Raw genomic sequence first — 24,674 nt, 5'->3', positions numbered from 1 at the left:
GGTTAGCTGTCAGGTGCACGCAAGCCCTTTGATGGCACTGGTCACCTCGCTGTGTAAGTAAGATCTGCAGACGAAAGTTCCCGACTTCACGGAGAATAACCACCCAGTTAGGTCATCGTCAGCTCCACCCGCCGTCAGTGGGTTGCCCTGAGCAGAGCTGCGTAAAGCTTATGGAGTGGCCTCCTTCGCTTCCCGTTCTGAAAGGGCCTTCTCAGCCCGGGAGATACTTTACTGTCCCTCCTCCACCTTCCAAACCGGGGTGTGGGAGGCCCAAACTCAGGGCCCTGGAGCCTCGCCCAGTGTAGGTGACTCACTGCCTGGTTCTGCCTCCCTCCTTGGTGACCTCCGGACTGTCCTCAGCTCTTCCCTGACAGCTCGACCTGGAGGCCGCCAGGGCTGGGTGTGGGGGAACTTCCCCCTCATCCTAGCTCCCTTGACCCTTGAGAGCAGCAAGGAAGGGTGGGCTCAGACCGGACCCCCCCCCCCGGGTTCCGACTCCAGCTCTGCCCCTAAAGCCTTGTGTTCCCTTGGCATTTTGTCTGAGCCTCGGTTTCCACATCCGTAAAATGGGTCTGAGGGTCATTTCCAAAAACAGAGCAAACTGATTCCTTTGCGTCACGCCTGTCCCTGAAAATGACCGAAAATACTGGACAAAACATTCCGAAACTTTGTTTAAAGCATCAAAAAGCTGGAAAAGTGGGACCGCACAGATCATAGCCCTTTAGGGTAAAGGTGACCTGGGAGAGACGCTGGCCCTCTGGGGTTACAAGCACAGAAGCATGTGGCTGAGGGGGTAAAGGCGGGGTGGGGGGTGTTCCTCATCTGGGCATCTGCCAAAGCACAGACCTCTTGGGGGGGGGGGGAGAGGTTGTCTTCATCTCAGGCCTTAGAGAGTCCTCGTAAGTAATTTTCCAAGTGTGCGTGCGGCTTCCCTTCCTGGCCCTGGGAGGGAGGGCTGGCCCCACTCCCAGAGGAGGGACAGAGGGCACAGACAGGAGCCTGGCCACGGGACCTGGGCCCTATGCGGCCGCAGCAAGTAGGAGTGTGGGGTGGAGCCAGGTGGGGAAACAGCAGCACTGACCCCTGGGGGGACCTGGGCCAGCTCTCCGCAGGCTCGGCACAAACACTGCCCTGGGGATCTCTGGGCCCATAAACATCCGCTGGCCCAGCAGGTGCACACCCAGCCCCGGAGGCCCCGGAAACCCAGACCACGTCTGCACGAAATCACCCCCTCCCTGAGGCCTCTGCACCGGCCCAGAGGGGACGGCAGGAGCTGCCTGGAACCCAGACACCCCCCAGCTAATCAGGTGACACTCCCCATACTGCGCCCTGGTTCCCCCACCTACAAAATGGGAGCGTAGTCCTCTTGCTAAAGGGAGCCTGCCTTGGGGTCCATCTCCCCCACGGGAACGGGCCCCTCTTCCCAACATAGGCACCGGGAGGGAGAAGCCCTGAGCTGCACCCCCAGAGGCACAAACGGGGCGGGGCTGAGCTGTGTCCCACCACAACTTTTGACAGACAACCTCCTTGCCCAGCTGGGATCCCTCGGGCCTCAGGGAGCTCACCACTCTGCCACTCCAGCTCTGACCACTGGGCCCCGTGTCCGTGCCAGGGTCACCTAAGCAGGTCCGCCACCAGGTTCTCCACCCCACATGTGGATGTGCTTGCTGCCTGTGCCCCGAGGGCCCCTGCGCCACGCGGCAGTGACTGGGGGCACCCAGTGCCGTGACACGTCTGGTGTCTACCTGGCCCAGCACTGGCTGCGGGCCCCGGGGGAGCTGCAGAGACCCAGCTTCTCCACCACGCCTGGGCTGGCCAACCGGGACCCCAACCGCACCTTCACCAGCGACTTCCTCACACGAATGTCCTCCAGGCTGGCCCAGCCCCTCGGCCTGGCACTGAGTCCCCGCCTCAGACGGTCGCGGTAGACTTCAAGCTGATCAGGGCTTCCTCTGAGTTCCCCAGACCCACGGTTTGCCTCCGACCAGCCCCATAGGCTGCGTTTACCTGTCCGGAACCCCAACAGCTCTTCCTCCTCCAGTAGATGCTCGCTGGGCCCCATCTCCGAGCCGGGCTTTGGTCAGCTCAGGTGAAAAAATGGGGAATAAGACTGAGGTGTTGTCCTTGGCCCACTGGGGGACACAGAGGAAACCCGCAGCAACCACAGCCCAAGAGGCTAAATGTAGGGGAGGGGGCAACATGAAGCATGTAACGTGGCCAAGGGCAGCCATGGAGGGCTTCCTGGAGGAGGTTATATCTCAGCCAAGCCCCAAAGGGTGAGTAGAGGTTAACTAGGAAAAGAGAGGAGAGGAGATGCCGGGAAAGGGTCCGGCAGGTGCAAAGGCCTGGAGGTGCAGCTGCAGTGAAAGCTGATGAAGCAGGTGGGGCCGGGCTGAGGGTTTGGATTTTATGGGGCCAGTGGGGAGCTGGTGGGGGTCCTAAGCAGGGCAGGGACGGCCACAGTGGCACAGAGAAGAGGCCTTGAGCTGCTCTGTCTCTCCTGCAGGGTCTCGGAGGCTTCACCCCTCCTTGCAGCATGAGGCCGTCATCCCATTAAACCTCTGATCACTGACTGAGACTCTTAGGGGGCTGACACCCCATTCCTGCTCCTGCAGTGCCAGGGCCAACCCGGATGACCCCTGCAAGGTGACAAGGGCCCGAGAACTGAACCAGCTGCCGGGGCCCCAGGCCTCAGGCCGGGCCTTCGGCTTTGTCCTTGACCTGCACAGCAGCACGGCCAACGCGGGCACCTGCCTCATCGCAGAAGCTGCCCACAGAGGGTCTTGCCATGCACCTGTGCCACCACCAGGTGGCCCTGGCCCCTCGGGGGCAGTGGGGAAGGGGACCGCTGGGAGGGTGCCAGTGCCTCCCCTGGCCCTCTCCTTGGGCTCCAGTCAGGGCCTGCCACCTGCAAGGCCTCCAGGCCCTCTGGTCCCTTCCTTCCCCCCTTCCTGCCAGAGGGTGGAGGGAGGCTGGGCTGGGGTGGGTAGTGCCCCGTGCTCCCTCCATGCTCTCCCCACGCCTCAGTTTCCCCTTCTTGGGGGCCTGACCCATCCCTCCTGTCCCTCCACCCCCACTGCAGAGCCCCAAGGTGCCCTGCCCAGCCCTGTACCAGCTGCCGGGGTGGGGGAGTTATAGCCTGGACCCCTTGGCCAAGAACGGAATGGGTAGGCTGCCACCTCAGGGGAAATGGGTGAGGGGGCGGGGCTTGGAAGGGCGGGGCCGCGTGATAGGCAGGGTCAAGGACCTGGGGTTAGAGCACTCCTCTCTGGGGCACCCGCCTGACCCCTCTCCTCCTGGTCCCCAGTCCTGGAGCTGGGCCCCCAGCCTCAGGGTGTGCTGCGAGCAGGATGAGGACCCTGGTGGCCAAAGTCCTGGACTTCATCGAGCTCTTCACCCAGGGTGAGATCTGCAAAGACTTGCTGGGAAACTGAGACCCAGAGAGGCGAGGGCCCGACCCGGGGACCCTGGAGCCAGGCTCACGGGTGGGCTGGGGACCAGCCTTGGGTGGCCCCCACGGCCCACTGTGTTCTGGGCCTGGAGGAAGGGACAGGCTCACACACCCAGCCTTTGGCCCAGGCACAGCCTCTCCTGCTTTAAGCACATGGAAAGGGGAGCGTGGACCGGCCACGCACGGAGGCTGGGGACCGGGCATCCTCAGCTGCAGGTGCGTGTGTGTTGTTGTGGGGAGATTCCTGGGTCACAGCTTTGGTGGCAGAGGCAACTGAGGCCCAGAGGCAGGGACCACGGGTGCCTCCCACAGGGTCATCAGGACCTCAGAATCAGGATCAGAACACGAGGCTGCCCCCTCCCCCCCACCAATGCCCTGCCCCTACCGCCTCCCTGGAACCCCACAGACAGGCCTGGCATTCGGGGCCACAGTGATCTGCCCGGCGCCTGCAGAGGCCAGGAGGGGCTCCTCGAAGCCTGGCCACAGAAGGCAGAGGGAGGTGATACGGAGCGGGCACCACCCAATCCACCTGCTTGCGGGTGCAAACATGGAGCCTGTCTTTATTTTCCAAGTACTTCCCCGAGCGTCCCTCTGCACGTTAGCGGGGAATCCGGCATTCCTTCTGCAGGCCTTCCCTTCCTGAATGTCACAGGAGTCTGGCCTCCCCGCTTCTGCGCCCGGCCTGGCGGGGAGGAGATTGGGAAGATTGCGCCGCCCACCGGCTACCGCTCTGCCCGCTGCCACGTGGGGTCGCTGTCACACTAGGTGCACGCCCTCCGTGGCCTTCGAGTCCTGCCGTGTCCAGGCCACAGGCCTCCCCACGCTGGGTGCCCAGCCCTAGCCTCCTTAGTAACCGTTCTCCAAGTGTCCCAACTGGCCTTCGGGGGGCGGGACGGGCTTCAGAGGGGGCCACATGCTCTGTTGGCACCAGCCCTCCCCCTGCCACGGCAAAGATCTGTCCCCCAGCCCAGTAAGCAGCCACAGCCCCCTCCTTCAGTGGTGAGTCCCAGCGGGACAGCATCGGAGTGACCCAGCAGACAGACCTGGTATGCACCGGGGGCGCAGCAGAGGCTGGGCACAAAAAAGAAAGAAATATCGGAAAGAATTTGACATTTCAAAAATTGTTTAAAGAACCAGAGTAACAGGGCACCTGGGTGGCTCAGTCAGTTGAATGTCTGACTTCAGTTCAGGTCATGATCTCACGGTTCGTGAGTTCGAGCCCCGCGTCCGGCTCTGTGCTGACAGCTCCGAGCCTGGAGCCTGCTTCAGATTCTGTGTCTCCCTCTCTCCCTGCCCCTCCTCTGCTCATGCTCTCTCTCTCTCTCGCTCAAAAATAAATAAACATTAAAACATTTTTTTTTAAAGAACCAAAGTAACAATTGTAGGAAAAATCAGCCATTGGTTGGGGTTTTTTGCTGTTGTTAAAGCTTCGTGTTTGATTTTGAGGTGTTCTCTTACTTATAACAACACCGTAGTGGAGGGGCAACATCTTTTCGGCGTTTAGGGCCGGGGGCCCATCCATCGTCCTTACAGATGCGGAGCCATGACAGTTATTCCGAGCGATTTCTCCCACAATTTACAAATTTATTTGATAGGCCATTATATTATGTTTACTCCGTGTCAGACGCTGTTAAGCACTATTAGCCGTTTACCTTAAACCTCAGGAGGATAGGAGAAGACACCATAATTCCTATTTTACAGAGGAGGAAGCTGAAGAACAGAAAGGTTAAGTGACTTGCTCAAGGTCACCCAGCTAGCAAGGATTTGAACCTCTACTATCTGTGCCCTTAACCACGAGGCTACACTTCCACGATGACAACTGTCTTTCTAAGGCAACTTGTGTCTCCATTCTAAACACAGAGCCGGGGGCATCTCGGCAGACACCCTGTCACATTGGTTGAGAAAGTGCAGCAGTGACTGGATGAGGCCATCGGTGAAGGGCATCTCTTGGGCACTGCCTGCTGGGGTTGCCCCCACAGGGCCCAGGGCAGAGGTCGGCCCCAGCAACCTTGGCCGGAGGCTCTCTTCCCAGGACTGAGGCTTCCAGACCCTACAGCCCGGTATAGCCATCCTCCAGATGTCCGGTGGTGAGGATGTGCTCTGTGAGTGGGGGGGGAGGTCTGCCGTGTACCCCATGGTCATCAACAAGGCCACCTACTATGAAAAGGGCATTGCCTCCATTCAGGCGGAGAAGCTCATGTTCTCCGTGCCTGCCCTGCCGCGCTGGCCCTCACCCCCACCCCAGCCCCTGACCCAGGCCGGACCAGGGACTCAGCCCTCCCATCTGAACAATGGGTCCCGAGCCACAGTCTTGCTCCCAGGGCGCCGCTTTGCCTTCTGCTGTATACCATGTTTCTGGCCATACCCCCATGCCTCCGTACCTCAGTTTCCCATCTATAAAACGGAAGATGTCCAGGGGTTAATGGTTCATGTCCTCTGTCCTTCATGGTCCCTCTCTGTGACCTCAGGGTCTGGCCCAGGGTGGTCTTGGACATGCTGTGTGTCCTGGGGCCAGTGATGGCTGTCTCTGTACAGCCTATCGGTGCCCAGGGGGAAGATCCCACTTGGAGTCAACAAAGGGCCTTCCAGAAGAGGCCACGACCCAGGGGGGGCCTCCCAACCTGCCTGCACTCCTGGGGCCGGAGAATCCGTCTGAGAGAGCAGAAGCCCATGCACGTGCCTACCCGGGCACTGTGTGTGTGTGTGTGTGTGTGTGTGACTGCACACACATGTGTTTCCAAGAACTTCAATACCTTGGGTGTCCTTCTGAGGAGGTCTTTATGTGGCTGGGCACACAGCCCAGATGTGCATTTCCAATGTACAATGAGCCTGGTGCCCATGGGGACTCAGGGGGAGTCAGGGCTGGGGAAGGGGTGCAGTTCGACAAGGCTGTCCCCACCCAGGACAGCCGCCCGGGGGCAGGGACGCAGGGAAGAGGTACCTTGGCCTGGGGTAGGGGGAGTCCTACCAGGGGGGCTGGAGGTCCTCAGCACCCCAAGAGGGAGCGGGCGCGGGGTCTGCTGCTGGGTCCCCTCGGTCCTGACCCAGGCCCTCTCTGCAGGGCGTCCACTCAGGCCAGACTCGACACAGCCCGCAGCTTCTGCACCCACCTGAGCCTGACAGGCCGCGGCTCCTGCCTGACAGCAGGGCCGGGGGGCCCAGAGCGCCATCCTCGGGAGGCGTCTCCCCCCGGCCCCTCCGCACCCTCGCCTGGCCCATCCATCTCCCCGCGGCCACAGCTGCCACGCGGCCTCCTGCTATTGAGCAGCGAGATGAGAAGGTGTGAAGGATATGGGGGCGCCAGGGACGGGCTGGCAGGCAAGATGGATGAGGGGGCAGGGGGGCCAGCAGGCGCCTCCGGCGGGAAGGGCAGGCCGGCCGGGGAGGAGGCTGTGCAGAGAGGCGCGCCTGTGTGCGAGGCGTGTGTGAGAGAGCGCGCGTGTACCCATGCACACGGCAGCTTGTGCACGTGTGCACACGAGTGGGTGTGGGGCATGGGGCCTGGGGTTCATCTGTGTGCAAGTGGGCTGGCCCGTCAGTGTCCTCACCTACATGCGTGGAGGGGGCGTTTCCCATCACACAGAGCAGAGCTGCGTGCAGGTGCACGTGCACGCGTGCACACACACACACACACACACACACACACCAGTGGCCAACAGGACCCTGGGCTGGCCCACTCCTGGGAGTCCAGGCTGAGGGGGAGCCAGGAGGATTGGTGGGAATCTCCCAAGACCATCATCTCTCCCCTCTCCCTCCTCCCCACCCCCCCGCCCCACTGTGGATCCTGGGACAGCGTGGCGTGGCCGGTCACACACCTCACTGGGTGGCCCCTGATAGCCGCTGGGACCCTCCCAAGCATGGAGAACCGCCCCCCTCATCCTGCCCCACAGCAAACCCCAGAGCTGGGCATGGGCCTACCTCTCCCAGCTTGGCAGGCAGGGATCTGGGTTACAGGAGACCAAAGCAGGAGGCATCCCTAAGCGGAGGGAGGAGAGGTCTGCCCCCGGGCATCAGGCTCTGGGAGGAGCTGGGTGTCATTCTTGGAGAGAAGCAGTCCTTCCGACCCGCGGTCCCTCTGTGCCCACTGCCAGGCATGGGCCTCCGCCTCCCCCACGTCCCCAGTGCCACGCTCTGGAGGAGGTGTGTTGGGGTGGGGGGGGGTCTAGTCTGCCTTGGGGACCCCAGTCAAGCGGGCCCAGCCCAGCCTGAGGTGCTGTCCGCTAGTGCCGGCCTGGCGGCTGGCCTGGAACACTCCCTCCCAGACTGAGCTGTCCTGGGGTCTAGCCCGATGACCCTCCCTGGGCAATCGGGTGGCAACGAGATGGCCAAGCAGCACTCTCATCTGACAGCAACCAGCTTTGTGCCTTCCTGTGCCTTCCTGACCGGTGACCCAGGTGTCCCTGAATGCCGGGCCTGGATGGGCGTGGGCAGCCTGGAGAAGGCGCCTGGTCGGGCTGGAGAGAGCAGGCTGACCTGTGTGCAGAGCAGACACCCGCCCCAGAGACCTGTGACCTGGGCCGGCCTCCCACCCCGTGGGGACTACTTAGGCACCGTCAATCAGGATGGGAACAGTTTACTGCCGTCCATCCCAGAGAGAAGAGATTATGCGCGCAGTTGGGGAAACTGAGGCACGGGGGCTGTCGGGAATCCACCAGCATCGCACAGCTCCTCGGGCGCCAGCCATCAGCCAGACCCAGCTTCCTGCCATCCGGTCCAGGAGCTCTGCCTCTTCCAGCACTTGCTGAGGCTGCCCCCTTGTGATTCCCAGTTTCCCAGGCGATGCCACACCAGCAGCAGCCCCAGGTCAGGGGTCGAGGTCCTGGTGAGAGGGCATCACCTCTGCCATCAGCCCTCACGCTCCTGCGGCTACTGCGGCCTCCCCGGCCTCCGCCAGGCCTTTTCAGTGCCCAGCCCTCCAGTCACCGGGCCTGGGCCCCTGCGGACCGCCCAGCCGGGTCCTCCAAAAGGGCCCCCACTCTGCGCCTGGGTCCATTGACCAGGAGTGGCTGAGGGGCTCCTAGCTGGGAAAGGGAGGGAGCCGGGAGGGGGGACCGGGAAGGGAGGGGGGGGAGGAGGCTTTGCAACGTCAGAGCCTTCCCACCTGCCCTCCTCCCACACAGCACCACTCCTGGAGCTGGACAAGCCCGGCCAGCAGCCTGGTGCAGCCCAGTCTGAGGGTGGTTTGGAGACGGGGCCCTGCATACCGCAGGGCCAGAGTAGCCTGCCTGCGGAGACCAGGCGCCTGACTCCGGTGGAGAACCAAGACGTGAGTGATCGCTTGGAGGGAAGGACGGTCCCGCCGAGCTGAGCTGTGCCGCTGAACGGGCCGGGAGACCAGGAGCGTCTGACCACCAACCCAGCAGGCAGGGACTCCTCAGGTGACAGCTGCAGCTGGCCCGCACTGAGCAGGACTTCTCCAGGAGCCAACGTCCAGGCCGTCCCCATGGCAGGTACGGTGTAGGCAGCCGAGGTGGCCCCGTGACTGGGCTCAGGCTCCAGGGTGAATGGGGCGGGGCAGGGACTGGGTGGGGGGACCAAGGAAACCCTTCTGGATCCAGGTCTTGGGCAAGAGGGTGGGGCAGGGGCACCCCACGCTAAGGCCTCAGATCCCACCAGGGCAAGTTGATGGGCTCACAGCCGCCCATGTACAAATATGGGGGTGCTGATGGGCCGGGGTACAGAGCCATTTCTGGGAAGGGAGAGCCTTCTCAGGCATGAGTGACCTTGGACCTGTCCCTTCCTCTCTCTGGGCCTCACCCATTGAGTATCGAGGTCTAACTTCCCCTCCAGACCTGGCTCCATGCTTGTGGGAAATTGTCAACTCCTGACCCCAAGGGATGCCAGCTTTTAGAGGAACCAGACAGAGAAGGGGCCCCTCCTGAGTTTCTGAGAGCGCTCAGGGGTGGCACTTTGACCAAGATGGGCAGGGGGTGAGCTCATAGAAGACTTGGGAGCCAGTGACCAGCCCGTGAAGGCCCCAGACCCAGGGAAGCCATGAGCCTCTCCCCTGGGGACCCATGGACCCTTGGGGTTGCCATCAGTTACCCAGACGATAGACCTGCCCCAGCAAGGCAGCTGAACAACGAGGCAGTTGCCCATGTGGTGGCCTGGTCCAGGTGGTGGGGACATCAGCCCGTCTACACCTCATGCCCCTCTGGGAGATGCAGACCTGATGCGGTCCATCCCTCTCGGAAAGACCCCCGCCCACTCCTGGGGCTTTTCATACGTGGCCCTCGGGGCTGAGAAATATGGGACCGCAGGCCCTGAGCCCCACACTCCAATGAAGCACCTACTATGTGCCAGCTCTGGCCAGGCGCTGCCCACCTGTTAGCTCATTACACGTAGACCACCCCGGGAACCTCCCTCCACCCATCCCTCTATCCGTCCGTCCATCCATCCATCCAACACCAAAATCCACCTCTGCCCAGGGGATCTCAGTTCCACCAGGCTCTTGGCCACTTAGGGGGCTGCTAGAAACTAATAGTCCATTTTTCAGGATGTTTTTTTTTCTGGTTTTAATGTTTAACTTGTAAAAAATACATAACATAAAAATTACCATTTGGGCCTTTAAAAAATATTTTTTTGTCTATTTATTTTTGAGAGAGAGAGAGAGAGACAGCACGTGCAAGGGAGGGGCAGAGAGAGAAGGAGACACAGAATCTGAAGCAATCTCTAGGCTCCGAGCCCAACGCGGGGCTCAAACCCACGAACCGCGAGATCATGACCCGAGCCAAAGACGGATGCTTAACCAACTGAGCCACTCAGGGCCCCCCACCCCCCTATTTGAGCCATTTTTAAGGGTACAATTCGGTGACATTAGGTACGTTCACAAGGCAGCCGTCGCCACCATCCATCTCCAGGCAAAACTGAACCTCCGTCTCCATTAGACGCTCACTCCCTGTCCCCCTCCCTTCATCCCTGGCACCCACCGTTCTTCTCTCTGTCTCTGAAGCTGACTGTCGTGGGGACCTCTCACAAACGGAAGCACACGGGAAATAAGCGCCTGGCTTATTTCACTTAGCGTGACGTCCTCAAGGTCCACCCAAGTCACAGCACGCTGCAGAAGCCCCTTCCTGTTTGAAGCTGAAGACGGTTCCATTGTCTGGCTAGACCACGCCTTGCTTATCCATCCCTCCTCAGTAGACGCTTGGGTTGCTGTCCCCTTCGGGCTGTCGGGAATTGTGTTGCTGTGAACACTCACGCACATGTCCCTGTTCAGGTTCCTGCTCTCGGTTCCTTTAGTGCATTTCTCCAGTTCTAGGTAACTCCCCAGAAGTGGCCTGGCTGGATCCTACACTCATTGTGTTTTTCACAGCAGAGGCTCCATCTTGTACCCCATCGGCGATGCAGAGGGTTCCAATTTCCACACGCCCCCACCAACACTTGCAATTTCTTTCCTTTCCGTTCCTTTCCTTTCCTTTCTGTTTCTCTTTTCTTTTTGGTAATAGCCATCCTCATGGGCGTAAGGTAGTGTCTTATTTTAGGTTGAATTTGCTTATTTTTATTTTTTATTAAAAAAAATTTTTTTTATATTTTTTTATTTTCGAGACAGAGAGAGAGAGAGAGACAGAGCATGAGTGGGGGAGGGGCAGAGAGAGAAGGAGACGTAGAATCCAAAGCCGGCTCCAGGCTCTGAGCTGTCAGCACAGAGCCCGATGCGGGGCTCGAACCCATAACCGTGAGATCACGACCCGAGCCGAAGTCGGATGTTCAACCGACTAAGCCATCCAGGCCCCCCAGGATTTGTGGGTTTTTTTTTTTTTTTTTTTTTTTTTTTAAGGAGGGTAGAGGGTGGCAACATTCCAAGAAATGGAATGTTTATGGGGCGCAAGGTCAGACATGGGTGGGAGTCCTTGGTGGTGATTCGAGGATGTCCTCTCAGCTCAACTCTCCCGGAGCAGGACCAGGCACCAGGGTCTCTGCGGAGTGAAGACGCTCATTCCCGAACCCCCACGACCTCACATGTCCTACCATCGTAACAGGTGTCGTTTTTGAAGGGTGTGCCGGGCACCGTGTGTGTCCTCGCAAATCCTCACATCAGCCCTGCGATGCACGTATCAAGAACCCCTTGGGGCAGATATAGAAACTGAGGCTCTGAGGGGCGCCTGGGTGGCTCAGTCAGTTAAGCGGCCGACTTCAGCTCAGGTCATGATCTCGCGGTCCGTGAGTTCGAGCCCCACGTCGGGCTCTGTGCTGACCGCTCAGAGCCTGGAGCCTGTTTCAGATTCTGTGTCTCCCTCTCTCTGATCCTCCCCCGTTCATGCTCTCTCTCTGTCTCAAAAATAAATAAACGTTAAAAAAAAAATTAAAAAAAAAAAAAAAGAAGGCCACGTGACTTGATGGCTCGAAGATTCCCTGAGGAGCCAGGCAGTTCCTGTCTCTGGCCTCCAGGAGCCTTAAGTCGGCATTTGCCTCATGAAGTGATGCCCCGTCAGGGATGCTATGGGAACACAGGCCTGGCAGTCAGGGAGGGCCCCCTGGAGGAAGAGGCACCTAGGTGCAGCCGGAAGGATGAGAGCCGGCTTGGTGGCACGGGGGTGAGGCTCACGCTTTCCTCCTCTCTCCCCAGCCTTCCTCTCTGCCGGCCTCGGGGTACTCGCGACCTCGGAGCCCTACACCCTGACCAGCTCCAGCTGGGAGCCCCGGCTGGACTCCCCATTCCCGTCAGACCCTCCCACCGGGGCCCAAGTCGTGGCCGAGCCCGGCAAGCAGGGCCCCAAGAACCCGCGTGTGTCCAGCGTGACGGTCCAGCTGGAGATGAAGGCTCTGTGGGAGGAATTCAACCAGCTGGGCACGGAGATGATTGTCACCAAGGCCGGCCGGTGCGAGCGGCGGGCGTGTGCGTGGGGGGGACAGGGGGCCACGGCGGGGCCGCCCCTGGGCTGCTGAGCGCCGCCCTCCTGCAGGAGGATGTTTCCCACCTTCCAGGTGAAGGTTCTGGGCATGGACACGCTGGCTGACTATGCACTGCTCATGGACTTCGTGCCTCTGGACGACAAAAGATACAGGTCTGGGGGCCGGCCAGGGGAGGCAGCTGGGACAGCGGGGGGAGGGGGGCGGGGCCAGGAAGTCGACCCCTACCTGCACCCTGGGGTGCGCCAGGGGCCAGTCGGAGCCGTGAGCGAGCGGGGAGGCCTACCCTGGGGCAACAGCGGAAGCCTGAGGCGGGCAGTGGGCTAGCCTGGGCAGGGAGAGTGGGCTAGCCCACTGCGGCCACCGGGCGCTCGAGGCCAGGCAGCGTCCTTGGGGTCTCTGGTTCCTCGCGTGTGAGATGGGGGCAGAGCAAGGGCCGCGATGGAGACGGCGAGAGCCCCTTGGCCCCGCCGGTCTTCGGGGCAGGGGCAGCAGATGCGGTGCCGTGGGGGCGGACGGGGCGCCCTTCCCACTCGCTCTGTCCCCAGGTACGCCTTTCACAGCTCAGCCTGGCTGGTGGCGGGCAGAGCAGACCCGGCCACGCCCGGCCGGGTGCACTTCCACCCGGACTCGCCGGCCAAAGGGGCACAGTGGATGCGCCAGATTGTGTCCTTTGACAAGCTCAAGCTGACCAACAATCTGCTGGACGACAATGGCCACGTGAGGCCCCGGCCACGGCGGGGAGGGGGCAGGGGCAGGGCTGGGGACACTGGGGCCTGATTATAACGAAGCCTGGAGCCAGGGCCAGCTGTGACTTTGGCGCCCAGCGTCCCCACCTGCTACTGGCGGCTAACGCTGGGGGCCAAGTTCACCCGGCCAGGGGTTGGGCAGCAGAGGGGACTGCCCGAGCAGGGGGCTGGAAGTGAGAATGTTCCAGCAAACACTATCCTCCTCGTAGACAGTGTGTACGGAACGCTGTTGCAGGGGAAGGAACAAGTGCAAAGGCCCTGGGGCTGCAGAATGTTAGGCCCGTCGGGAGACGCGCAAGGAGGCTCCCCACGTGGCGGAAGTGGGGTGTGTAGGGGAGATGGGAGGAGAGAGACCCTAGAGGCTGCCAGGGCTGATCTGCGGGGCCAGTCGGCTGCGGAGAGGGTTCCGGCTTTTACTCTGTCCGGTGGCCACAGGAGGGTTTTGAGCAGGGGGTGGCACGCCGCAGCTCGCTGGGGCTGCGGTGTGGAGAATAGACAGCACGGCTGGACGGGAGCAGGGACGCTGGCCAGGAGGCAGTGGGGTGGGAGAGGTGATCAGATTCTGGATATTTCTGAAGGTGGAGCTGACGGCGGGATGTGGGTGTGAGAGAAGGCAGAGTGGCAAAATGCTCAGACGCCACGGCGCCTTTGATGCAGAACCGTGGGCCCTCGGGACCAGACTCTGCGCCCCCGTTATAAGAAAGACAGCCGTTCTGCCCCGGAGAGAAAGGCTTAGCCCGAGGGAAGGTTTGCTGCTGCTCTGCCACACCCCCGAACACCGCCTTCCGCACCCTCCCCCCCCCCCAGATCATTCTCAACTCCATGCACCGCTACCAGCCCCGATTCCATGTGGTCTTTGTGGACCCACGCAAGGACAGCGAGCGCTACGCCCAGGAGAACTTCAAGTCCTTCGTCTTCACGGAGACCCAGTTCACGGCCGTGACAGCCTATCAGAACCACCGGGTGGGTCGGGACCACAGCTCACGAGGCAGCTGCCAGCCCATTTCACAGGGATGGAGACTGAGGCCCAACGCTCTGAGCTCAGAGCCTTGCCCTTCTCTCCTTCCCTAGGACTCAGCAGACCTCTGCCCTCGGTCATTCCCCTGCCTTCACGCCCACTGACTCTGTGGCTCCCGGGCTGAGGGCCCGGGTCCCAGGGCCTCCTGACTGGGGGGGGGGGGTTCAGGGAAGACAGGGTGGCTGAACCTGGGACCCCACAGCCTCGCCCTGGCTCAGCGTTGGCCCATAACTGCACTTTCTCCTCTGCAGATCACCCAGCTGAAAATCGCCAGCAACCCTTTTGCCAAGGGCTTTAGGGAGAGTGACTCAGACTCCTGGTACTGTGTGAGCCCAGCTGCCCCAACCCAGCCCCTCACCCCCATCTGCACTGTCTCCTAAGGCCTCGGGTCCTGCCCTTCTCTCTGCTTCCTGCCCACTGACTGGTCCTGGGGTCCCACGGCCTGACTGATCATGATCCTTGACCCGGGCTCTCCCCTGTGACCCTCTGCCTCCATTCCTGTTCGTCCCGTCTCCAGGCCTGTCCCTCCACGAGCCCTGCTCAGCATCCCGACCCGGAGTCACAGCGGCCTCGGCCCCTGCCTGCTGAAGGGCTCCACAGAGGAGGGAACAGGTCAGCCTCCAGGCTTACAGACACAGTGGGACCAGAGCCTGCATGATGGGCAGGAAGCGAGGAGACAGGGCCACACGGCCTCCGGGAGGGGGCTTCAGCACGTCCAGCAAGCCCACTGGGCACCTGTGTGGACGAAGAGGAGGAGGCAGAGAATTCTGAGGCAGTTTGGGGCCAAGGGCACAGAGAACAGGACGGGGACAAGGTGCTAAGAGCAGGGGTGGGAGGTGTCAGACGGGCTTCCTGGATGAAGTGGCTCCTGAGCTGGGCCTTGAAGAACTGGGAAGGGTTTGGACGGCAAGAGATGGCAGGGAGGAGCGAACGAAGAGAGAACAAGAGCGAAGGCTGAGAGGGGGGCAGCTTGGGATGGGAGCAGGGGAGGAGGAGGGGAGGCTGAGGCTGTGAGGGAAGGTCCGGGGTCCACGCAGACCATGTCCTCCCTCAGACTCCCACAAAGCTCCAGTCTCCAACTCCAGGACCTCCGCCCGGCTGCAACATCAGCTGCTGGCCCCCCCTGAGGCTCTGCTGGCCCCAGCCACCTACCAGCCCCTCGCCTACCAGGGCCTGTACCCTGGAGCCTCAAGCCCCCTCAGAATCCCAAGGGCCCGACCAACACCATACCCCCTCCCCAATGTCCAGAACGACAGAGATCAGGAGAGCCTGCCCCTCCCAGCTAGGCTGGGGCTCCTGTCCCCCACGGCCATGTGCATGGGGACTGTCCAGGACCCTCAGTGATGATGAGGGCCCCGTGCACAGACTCCTCTTACCCTGAATACTACCCCTGCTGCCTCACCTCTGCGGAGGCCCTCTTCCCTCAAGGATAGAAGGGCAGGTGGAAGCCCAGAGAGAGAGGCTACCTGCCCAGAGTCACAGCAAGGCCGAGAAGATGCCAGGCTTGGAACCAGCCCCCCCCCCATACATGTCTCCTTCTGCCTTGGGGGTAACTCCTCTCAACCCTGCTTTACCTCTCCTTTTCCCCCAACATTAAACCATTTGGCATGAGTAGTCAGAGCACTTCTGTCCTCGGGGGTCGGGGTGGAAGGACTCAGGAACACCCAGACCCCAGAGACGGCTGCAGACATTCCAAAGCTCTGCCCGGTGCCGGTGGTATCGCTGGGAGCACAGTGATGGTAAAGATGCCAACACCAGCCAAGGAGCAGCGCTGTTGAGTGAGGCTGCAGGCTCTGCTCCTGGCCTTAACGTGCCCAGCTGAGGACTGAAACTGCAGCTCAAAGAGGCACCGGCTCAAAGTCAATGCAAAGCATTGGCGACACCGGCCATTCCACTATAGGTGCCGTGCACAACTGGGGTGGTCTGGTCCGCGAGAAGCCAGGGTCTGGAGGGATGCAGAATCATGATGGGCAGTGACCACACGGGCCAGGCCAAGTGGGGGGTAGGGGGAGGGGCTTGAGAATCCAATCAAGACTCGACGCAGGACAGCTTCCGCAGAAGAGTGACATTTAAACCTACACCTAAAGGAGTAGAAATTGAGAGCGAGAGCGAAGGGGAGAGAAGACAAGCTCCCAGCGGTGGGAAAAGCAGGGCAAAGGCCTGGGGCTGGAGTGGGTCCCTTGGAGCGGGAGGGCTCGGCGCGCGCCACCCAGAAGAACCAGGAGAGGGGCCCAGAGCGGGGCCGGGCTAGGCACTCCTCCCGCAGCCCCTGATGCCCCCGGCCTCCGGGAGGCGCGCTCCGTGGGCCCCCTAAATGCCGACTCCGAACATCCTGGAGCACTGCGCGTGAGGTGCGTAGGAAAGGGACGGGCACACGCGGGCGTGGAGGGACGCGGGGTCCGGCGAAGCCTCGAAGCCTGACGCCCGGAATCTCGAACCCAGCTGTCACAGAGCTGGGTCCGGAAGCCGCCGAGACTCGAGTACCGCGAGCTACCGACTCCAGGCTCTCTGACACCCTCCCTCGAAACCACCAATGCCAGCTCCGCCCTCGGCCCAGGCCCGCCCCTTCTTCCGGAAGCCCGAGACAGGGGGACCCGCCCCTTCCGGACCCGCCCCACCAACTCGCGTCGAGGCCACTCCCTCGGGCCCCGCCCACGGCCCTCTGGCCCAGAGCCCCGCCCCCTCCCGCCGAGGCCCCGCCTCTTGTGCGGGTCTCGCCCCCCAAGGGCACAGCCGTCGCCGCTTCGGAGCCCCGCGGGGCGGGGCGACTCCTCCCGCGGCCCCGCCCAGCTTCCCCCGAGACCCCGAGCGCGAGTGCTGCCTGCCCCGCCCCTTCCTTCGCCCGGCGTGGCGCCCTCGGTGTCCCGGGTGCGCCCGGCCCGACATGCCGCCCCACTGCCTGTCAGCGGAGGACGAGCAGCGCTGCCGGCGGCTGCTGGCAGGGGCCACTGCCCGACTCCGCGCGCGGCCCGCGGCGGCCGCCGTGCTCGTGCCTCTGTGCTCGGTGCGCGGGATCCCAGCGCTGCTCTACACGCTGCGGTCCAGCCGCCTGGCCGGGAGGCACAAGGGCGACGTCAGGTACACGGCCGGGAGCTCCTCGCTCTACTGAGAGGAGGCCGCCGAGTCCCGGAGACCGCAGGGACCTGAGCGAGGCGCTTCGCCTGTCCGAGTCTGGGTTTCCGCCTCTATGGAATGGGTCTGGGGAGAGCCGCGCCCCGAGTCTGGCGCCGTGGGTGCCAGCCCGGACGCCACGCCGGACCCCCTCGAAGCGCGTCCCGCACCAGCTCAGGACGGGGACACTTCTCGGAGCTGTGCCCGTGTTTCTAAAAAAGGCAGGACCCCGCCCCCTGCCGGCGACTCTGGGGAGATTCGGGTCCTGGAGCCGACGAAGCTCGAGGGTGGGGTGAACTGCCTGGCTTCCCGCCCTGGCCCCGCCCCTGTCCCGTCGGGAATGAGGGACACGCTAGGGTCATAGCGCCACTGGGGCCACCATAAGCAAAATTTGCGTGTGTGAGCCCCAGGGCCTCTCCCTTACCCCTATCGTTTAGGGAGGTAAGCCGAACCTGGAGAGGTCACGTGGCTTGCGGGAGGCCTCACGACAAACTAGGGGCAGAGTCAAAAGATGCTTAGGTGGGTGATCAGCTCTCCGCACAGCCGTCACCCTCACCCGCCATGGCCCCAACAGACCAAGGACCGGGCCACCTGTGCTTGTTCAGTTTCCCAGGTGGCAAGTGGGACCCCACTGACCAGGACGTGGTACACACAGCCCTGAGGGAGACCCGTGAGGAGCTGGGCCTTACTGTGCCTGAAGAGCGTGTGTGGGGCATCCTGCAGCCTGTGTATGACCAGGTAAGGCTGCCAGGCCCCGAGGCCACCGCCAGGGACAAGGAGAGTGGTCCTGGCCTCTGGTGGAGCTCCAGACACCTGCCTGGCAGTCATGTTCCATCCCCGCACAACCTTTCAGAGAGGGGTATCTTAGCCCCTTTTCGTGGGAGATACTGAGGCTCAGGTCCTGGGCGGGAGGTGGCCCCAGGATAAGCCAGCTCTGCCCAGCTTGGTGGAGGAGGGTGGGGGAAGGCTTCACAGGGTAGGCAGGGACTGAATGACAAGTGGGAGATTTCAGGGTAGTAAAGGTCAGGGAAGGTTATTCTAAGCAGAGGGAACAGTCTGCAAAGGCCCAGAAGACTGAATGGCTCTAGTGAGTTTGAGGGGCCTGTAGCTAGTCGGCATGGCTGGAGTGAGCTCAAGGGCAGGGGCCAGGTGGACCCGACCTCCAATACTGAAGGCCTCTGGATGGCGAGGTGGAGTCTTCCTCTCGGGCTCCCCTCCCCCGCCCCAGAGCCCCGCCAAGGCCGCGCCTCCCCTGACTGCCTGCCATCTTCCTGCCCCAGCAAAAGACCACCGTGGTGCCAGTGCTTGCCGGTGTGGGCCCCCTGGATCCCCAGAGCCTCAGGCCCAACCCTGAGGAGGTGAGTGGGGAGAGACGGTGGGGGCCAGGTTGTTCCACGCAGGGGAGGCTGAGGCAGCAGGTCCCGTGTCTACCCTCTCGCCGCCTCCCGCCCACAGGTGGACAAGGTGTTTGCCCTACCCCTGGCCCACCTGCTGCAGGAGCAGAACCAAGGCTATACCCACTTCTGCCAGCGTGGCCACTTCCGCTACACTCTGCCCGTCTTCCTGCACGGGCCACACCGTGTCTGGGGTCTCACGGCCATCATCACAGAGTTCACCCTGCAGCTGCTGGCGCCCGGTGCCTACCAGCCCCGCCTGGCCCTCCCTAAGTGGTCCATGGGCTGAAGGCCTGGCCGTAAGCAGCACCCTTCCTCCACCCCGCTAGGCCAGCTCCATTCCGGGACTGAATAAAGAGCCTTGACCCATTCCGTGGCCACTGCATCTTGTTCACTGACCTTGAGCGGACCCCGTGGGACAGCTGGCTCCTGGCTGGGGTGCCTCTGTCCAATCACAGTGTTACCCACTGGACAGTGGGCACTTAACACTTGGCCCTTACCACAGCCCTGAGGTGGGGCAGTGCTGGCCCTGGCTGGTGAGACTGGGGCTCAGAGAGAAGAGACACCTTGCCCCAGGTCACCCCGAGCTAGGATTTGAACCAAGCCCTCCCTGACTCCAGCGCCCAGACCCAGCCACTCCCCTGCAGTTCCTGTTCCCTGCTCTGTGTCTAGCTGACCCCATGCCAGCCCGCAGGAATCCAAAGAGGAGCCCTGTGTTACTATAAAGTTCCAACACGCCGAACTCCTGCCATGCACCAGGCACTGTGCTGGGGCCATATCTTCGGACCAGCCAGGTGCTGCCCTGCCCTCTGGGGGTGACTCAGTCCAGGGAAGACCTCAGAGCAGGCCACAGAGATAATCATGTGATTGTACATTAATTAATCACAGGTAATAGTGGAATTAATTATACATCAGTTATGTAGAGCAGAGAGAGAGGATAAAGCAGTCTGACCTTGTCATGGTGGACTAGGCAGTAATATTAGCCGGGACAGGTGACAGGAAACTCCCCTCACCAGCTGACTTCACCAAAAGAGGCTAGCTTCAGGCATGGCTGGATCCAGGGGCTCAGGGGCTCTCCCTCTTACTGTGCTTTCTACTGTGCTGGCCTCACCTTTAGAGAATCTCTACTCTGCCGGGATGAGAAGTGAGGAGAGGGCAACGGCTCTCGGACGGCACAGCATTAGCCTCCCATCAACAGAAAACAGAGCTTCTGTCTCTGGCCATCCAACCCAGAATTGTACTTCGTTGGGCCTCCCCGAGCCTGTCACATGGCCTGCTGTCTTTGGAATTCCCTAGGCGGCAGGGTCTGGGGGCACAGTCCCAGGGAGGAGGATGAGCCTCCCAGACGGAGACTATGGAAAGGGCAGTCCCCGCAGGACTGCTGGGAAGAGAGAGAAGGGAAGGTCGAGCAGGTAAAAAAGCAGCCAGGTTCCCCTACAGAGTGACCTTGAAACCAAAGGTGAGCAAGAACAGGCCACGTCAAAGGGCACAGGGGGGAAGTGGGGGCAGAAGGAGCAGCACATGCACAAAGTTTGGGGTCCTGGAGGAAACAAGATGAACAAGGCGGAGAGTCGGGGAGGGGCCCCGCCACTCAGGGGCCACCATGGTGTGCCAAGGGGACGTGCTTCAGTGGTGACTTAGGATGTTGTTCCTAAGGGGGACAAAGGGGGGGGGGGGGAAAGGTGTGAAGTGATGTGATTTCTGTCTTAAAAAGCTTGAGCTTGAGCTGCAGAGAACCAGACTGCGGTGTCCCCCTCCTCCTCCTCCTCCCCTCCTCCTCCTCCCCCTCCCCTCCTCCTCTTCCCCTCGGCCCCCTCCCCACTCCACCCCTCCCAAAGTGTCCCCCACACTGCTACCCACTCCTACACACCTCCTCCTGCATCCCTCCCTCCCTCCTCAGCTATCCCTTCCTTCACAAGCCCCTCCCATTGCCCCTCCCACTTCACACCCCCTGTGTCGCCTCTGGCCCTCCAGACTCCTCAGATGAGAGCAGGGCGCATGACGGTGGTAAAAATAACTCATGGTGTGAAGGGGGAATAAGGAAGGAGGGAGGCTGAGCCCCAAGGGACCCCTGGGGTTGAGGGCAGAGAAGTGCCAGCCTCCTGAGCCTAGGAGATGGGCTCTGACCCCGCCCCTTCCCCCTCCCTCACCGCTTCTGGGAGGCTCTTTGCTCACCGTCCTGCTCGAGGGTCATCGCAGTCTGGCTTATACTCAGCGAACCAAACCAAGTGGACGAGCTCACGGAGCGGTGAGTAGCCCAGCCGGCCCGACTGCCAGCCCACAGGCGTCCTCCTTCGGGCCAGAGCCCCCCACTTCTCCCCCACCCCACCTACTTGGACCCTGCATTCTGTCCTTCTGTCCTCAGGTCCTGGCTGCCACCCAAGATTCCCCCCCATGCCCTCAGGGATGCCTCTTCACCCTGGCTCCTTGGCCCGCTGCGTTCCCCCCGTCTCCAGTTCGTGGGGGCTTCTCTGAGTCCCCGCCCCCACGTCCAAGCCCCCATGGCAGGCGCAGCAGCAGGGAGCCGGGGGCGGCCACAGCGGGTGAACATGCAGGAGCACATGGCCATCGACGTGAGCCCCGGCCCCATCCGGCCCATCCACCTCATTTCCGACTATTTCCCACACTTCTACCCCTTCGCTAAGCACACTCTAAGCGCCCCAGACCCACACCCTGCAGTGATCCCTGCCATTTGCTCTGCACCCCGGCAGCGGGCCGATCCAGAGCCAGAGGGAGACTCAGATGACAGCAGTGAGTGGGGACAGGGGATGAGGGGAACGCTCCTGGCCCAGCCCAGCCAGGCTAGGGTTTGGGGCCTCCCAGGCATCTGACCAGGGAGGGGCAGGGCGGGAGGCATAGTGCCATTTGGGGGGTGGGGAGGGGGTCAAGGCAGGGGCTGACCCTGCCTACCACCTCCTGTTAGCTGCCCTGGGCGCCCTCGAGTTCACGCTTCTTTTTGATGCGGACAACAGCGCCCTGCACTGCACGGCTCACCGGGCCAAGGTGAGGATGAGGGCAAGGGTCTACGGGCGGAGGGCCTGGGCCACAGACCTGCCCCACATTCGTGGTCTCTTCTTAGGGTCTCAAGCCACCAGCCTCAGGCTCTGTGGACACCTATGTCAAAGCCAATCTGCTGCCAGGAGCCAGCAAGGTGAGGGTGAGACCCAGACCCCTACTGACGCTCTTTGGCCGCACCCCAGCCTGGAACACCCACCTGGCCCTGCAGTGCCCCGCCCCCCAAAGCCTGGACATCAGGCATGGAGCTCCCCATCGTAGGGATGTGCAACTGGGGGCCCACCAGGCAGGTGGGCCAGGGTGGGGCCCTGGGGCCCAAGGAGGTCCTGATCCCCCCTCCCTGGCCCCTAGGCCAGCCAGCTGCGGACTCGCACAGTTCGGGGCACGAGGGGGCCTGTCTGGGAGGAGACGCTCACCTATCACGGCTTCACCCGCCAGGATGCTGGGCGAAAGACACTGCGGTGAGGACAGGGCCGGGCCTGGGCTGCGAGGGGGCAGGGCCGAGGTGGGGGGGGCGGGGCTTGCTCGGCCGGGTTTGACCCGGGCGGCCCGCAGGCTGTGTGTGTGTGAGGACCCGCGGCTGCGGCGACGGCGGGGGGCGCCTCCCCTGGGGGAGCTGCGGGTGCCCCTGAGGAAGCTGGTGCCCAACCGAGCCAGGAGCTTCGATGTGTGTCTGGAGAAGCGGAAGCTGGTGAGTGGGGCTGACACAGATTGGGGTGGGGATCAGCTGGAAAGGGGACAAGGAGGGAGACCCTGGGCGGTGTCTGGCCAAGGTGACCAAGCTCTCTGCTCTTTCAGACCAAGAGGCCCGAGAGTCTGGACACGGCCCGTGGCATGTGCCTGTATGAGGAGGTGGGTAGGACGGTGGGACCAAGCAGGGATGGGAGGCCCTAGGCCCCATAGCCCTAGGGAACAGCCAGGCCCCGGTGGCTGGGCAGGGGTGTGACTCCCCCCCCCCCTCCCACCCCTCTCCACCAAGGCAGCCCAGAGCAGCTATTGGGCACTGGGACAATCAAGGCCCTCAGGGGGCAGAGATAAAGCCCGGCTTGAAGCAGAGGCTGAAACTGATGGGATCCACCCATAGCCCAAGTTGGGAGGGCAGGTCAAGGTCCAGGAGAGAATGGACAGCAGGATAGGGCATTGTGGACGCCACTCCTGGGGCTTGTAGCCCTGGATAAGCTCTTGTCAGCAGGCAGAGGTGCTTGCAGGGGGCCCCACGCCAATGACCAAAGACCTCCGGCTCCGCTCCCCGCGGATGGAAGGACCTCATGCTACTGCCCTGCCCCCTGGTGGAGCCACAAGTTGCCGCGCCTGCCACTTAGCCAAGGCCAGGCTGGCAAGTCCTACCCAGGTGGGGCAGGCACCCCGAGACGGGCACTTCCTGTCCCAGACCCCACACGCGGCCGCACCGCTGCGCATGGCAGGTGCTCATCGAACCCTCCCTTACTGAGGAGCCGGTGAGAAAGGTGGCTGGGCTTTCTGTAAACGGAATCCTCCGTGAGGTATGGGAGAAGCGCGTTCTTCCTGAACATCCTCCCAAGCCCTTTGCAAGCACCAGGGGCTGAGGGTGGCAAGGGACATTCAGAATCTGGTCCCCTGGGTGGTGCGGGGTGAAAAGGGTGGTTTTCGTAGCTTTAGTGACCTGTATGTCATCGGGTAGAGGAGCACAGCCTCTCGGAGCTGCTTCTGTGACACAGGGGGAGGGTGGTGATGGGCGCTTAGTGAGACGCCACTCGGGAAGCTCCTCGCGTGTTTGTGGCCTTCAGACACCAGCACCCTTCCCCTCCGTGACGAAGACGCACTGTGCTCACCAGTCACGTGGCCTGAGCAAGCCCCTCCCCTTCTCAGGCCCTGGAGGCTACAGCTGACCGGAAAGTTCCCTTCCAGGGCACGGGGCCAGTGACTGTTTTGGGAAACTCATGACATGAAGTTGTTGGTCCTCGATTGCTTTGCAGTCAGCTCGAGTTGTCACATCCGGGCTAACACCGGTGGGTGGGCGGGCTCTGGGCTGCAGTTGGCTGACCACAGCCTACCCCGCAGGAGGAGACGGAGGCAGCAGGGGACGAACGCGGGCGCATCCTGCTGTCACTGTGCTACAGCTCCCGGCAGGGCGGCTTGCTGGTGGGTGTCCTGCGCTGTGCCCACCTTGCCCCCATGGATGCCAATGGCTATTCGGACCCCTTCGTCCGCCTGTGAGTGAAGGGGGGACAGGTAGGTGGGCCGTGGGGGCTCCCCGGAGCCCCTCTCCAGGGCCATCCCTAACCTGACCCCATCCTTCCCAACCAGTTTCCTGCATCCAAACGTGGGGAAGAGACGTAAATACAAGACCAGTGTTCGGAAAAAGACCCTGAACCCCGAGTTCAATGAGGTAGGCCGGGGTCCGGTGGAGGCGGTCCCGGCTGCCCCGGGGCGGGGAAGGTCAGCGTTCTGCCTCAGTCAGAAAGCGCAGGTCCCACCTGACCTCACCTGCCTGAGCCTGTTTCTGAACCTGTAAAGGACCCGAGGCGCGCCCCTTCCTACATTTCTGCCCCCTCCCCTGCAGGAATTCTTTTATGCAGGCCCAAGGGAGGAGCTGGCCCAGAAGACACTGCTAGTGTCTGTATGGGACTATGACCTGGGCACAGCTGACGACTTCATTGGTGAGTGAGAATGCAGGGGAGCGGGCTGGCGGGGGCGGGGGGCGGTGGGAGGGGGGCAGCGGGTTCCGACGTGGCTCCTGATTTCTGCTCCCCGACCCAGGCGGGGTGCGGCTGAGTAGCCACGCCAGCGGGGAACGCCAGCGGCACTGGTGCGAGTGCCTGGGCCGCAGTGACTGCCGACTGGAGCTGTGGCACCCGCTGGACGGTGCGCCCCCCCAGCTCAGCGACTAGAAGGGGTACCCGGCCCGGCCCCGCTCACCACCCTCCCCCAAACTGACCCACAGAGCCGGGAGGACCTGGAGCTGCCTCACCCACCGTGCCCAGCCCCACGTCAAACTGTTTGCTCCCTCACCCCCACGTCCAAGTTCACCCCTCTGCCAACCATGAAGAATAAACTTCCAAACCAGGCCAGACAGAGCCTGTTCCCTTCGCTGCCCGTCGCCT

The 24,674-nt window shown here is 62.4% G+C and overlaps 4 protein-coding genes across 5 annotated transcripts; all 4 read left to right on the top strand.

The window, feature by feature from the left end:
* The first annotated feature begins 1,658 nt into the window (after window positions 1–1,658).
* ACY3 (aminoacylase 3) lies at window positions 1,659–6,737 on the top strand. The gene is given in 10 exon segments (XM_030333857.1): window positions 1,659–1,918; window positions 2,616–2,775; window positions 2,777–2,809; window positions 3,083–3,167; window positions 3,308–3,343; window positions 3,346–3,402; window positions 3,602–3,641; window positions 3,643–3,667; window positions 5,499–5,708; window positions 6,513–6,737. Coding segments are annotated over 10 exon segments (1,131 nt in total).
* Window positions 6,738–7,739: 1,002 nt separating this feature from the next.
* On the top strand, window positions 7,740–15,415 carry TBX10 (T-box transcription factor 10). The gene is made up of 11 exons (XM_030333856.1): window positions 7,740–7,899; window positions 8,220–8,273; window positions 8,572–8,717; window positions 8,790–8,901; window positions 12,021–12,273; window positions 12,358–12,459; window positions 12,853–13,024; window positions 13,861–14,016; window positions 14,323–14,390; window positions 14,589–14,683; window positions 15,126–15,415. Exons 1-11 carry the CDS (start codon window positions 7,740–7,742, stop codon window positions 15,413–15,415), a joined length of 1,608 nt encoding a protein of 535 aa, XP_030189716.1.
* A 1,431-nt stretch (window positions 15,416–16,846) lies between these two features.
* Window positions 16,847–20,374, top strand: NUDT8 (nudix hydrolase 8). 2 transcript variants are annotated; one of them, XM_030333520.1, is made up of 5 exons: window positions 16,847–17,149; window positions 17,788–17,920; window positions 18,463–18,540; window positions 18,638–18,875; window positions 19,694–20,374. In XM_030333520.1, exons 1-4 carry the CDS (start codon window positions 16,956–16,958, stop codon window positions 18,863–18,865), a joined length of 633 nt encoding a protein of 210 aa, XP_030189380.1. In that variant the 5' UTR covers window positions 16,847–16,955; the 3' UTR covers window positions 18,866–18,875; window positions 19,694–20,374. The 2 variants fall into 2 exon arrangements, with proteins under 2 accessions (XP_030189380.1, XP_030189379.1); XM_030333519.1 differs by lacking the exon at window positions 19,694–20,374 and having other exon boundaries at window positions 16,848–17,149; window positions 18,638–18,946.
* Window positions 20,375–20,709: 335 nt separating this feature from the next.
* LOC115526074 (double C2-like domain-containing protein gamma) lies at window positions 20,710–24,672 on the top strand. The gene is made up of 11 exons (XM_030333540.1): window positions 20,710–20,824; window positions 20,942–21,327; window positions 21,500–21,579; window positions 21,656–21,727; window positions 21,943–22,052; window positions 22,147–22,282; window positions 22,390–22,443; window positions 23,632–23,783; window positions 23,878–23,959; window positions 24,134–24,230; window positions 24,331–24,672. Exons 2-11 carry the CDS (start codon window positions 21,078–21,080, stop codon window positions 24,459–24,461), a joined length of 1,164 nt encoding a protein of 387 aa, XP_030189400.1. The 5' UTR covers window positions 20,710–20,824; window positions 20,942–21,077; the 3' UTR covers window positions 24,462–24,672.
* Window positions 24,673–24,674: the final 2 nt, after the last annotated feature.

This window comes from Lynx canadensis, chromosome D1 (assembly GCF_007474595.2).
Source record: "Lynx canadensis isolate LIC74 chromosome D1, mLynCan4.pri.v2, whole genome shotgun sequence".
In the NCBI taxonomy this organism is placed as follows: Eukaryota; Metazoa; Chordata; class Mammalia; order Carnivora; family Felidae; genus Lynx; species Lynx canadensis.
Note: the sequence above shows the minus strand (reverse complement) of the source record. Positions and strands in the feature narration are given on the sequence as shown.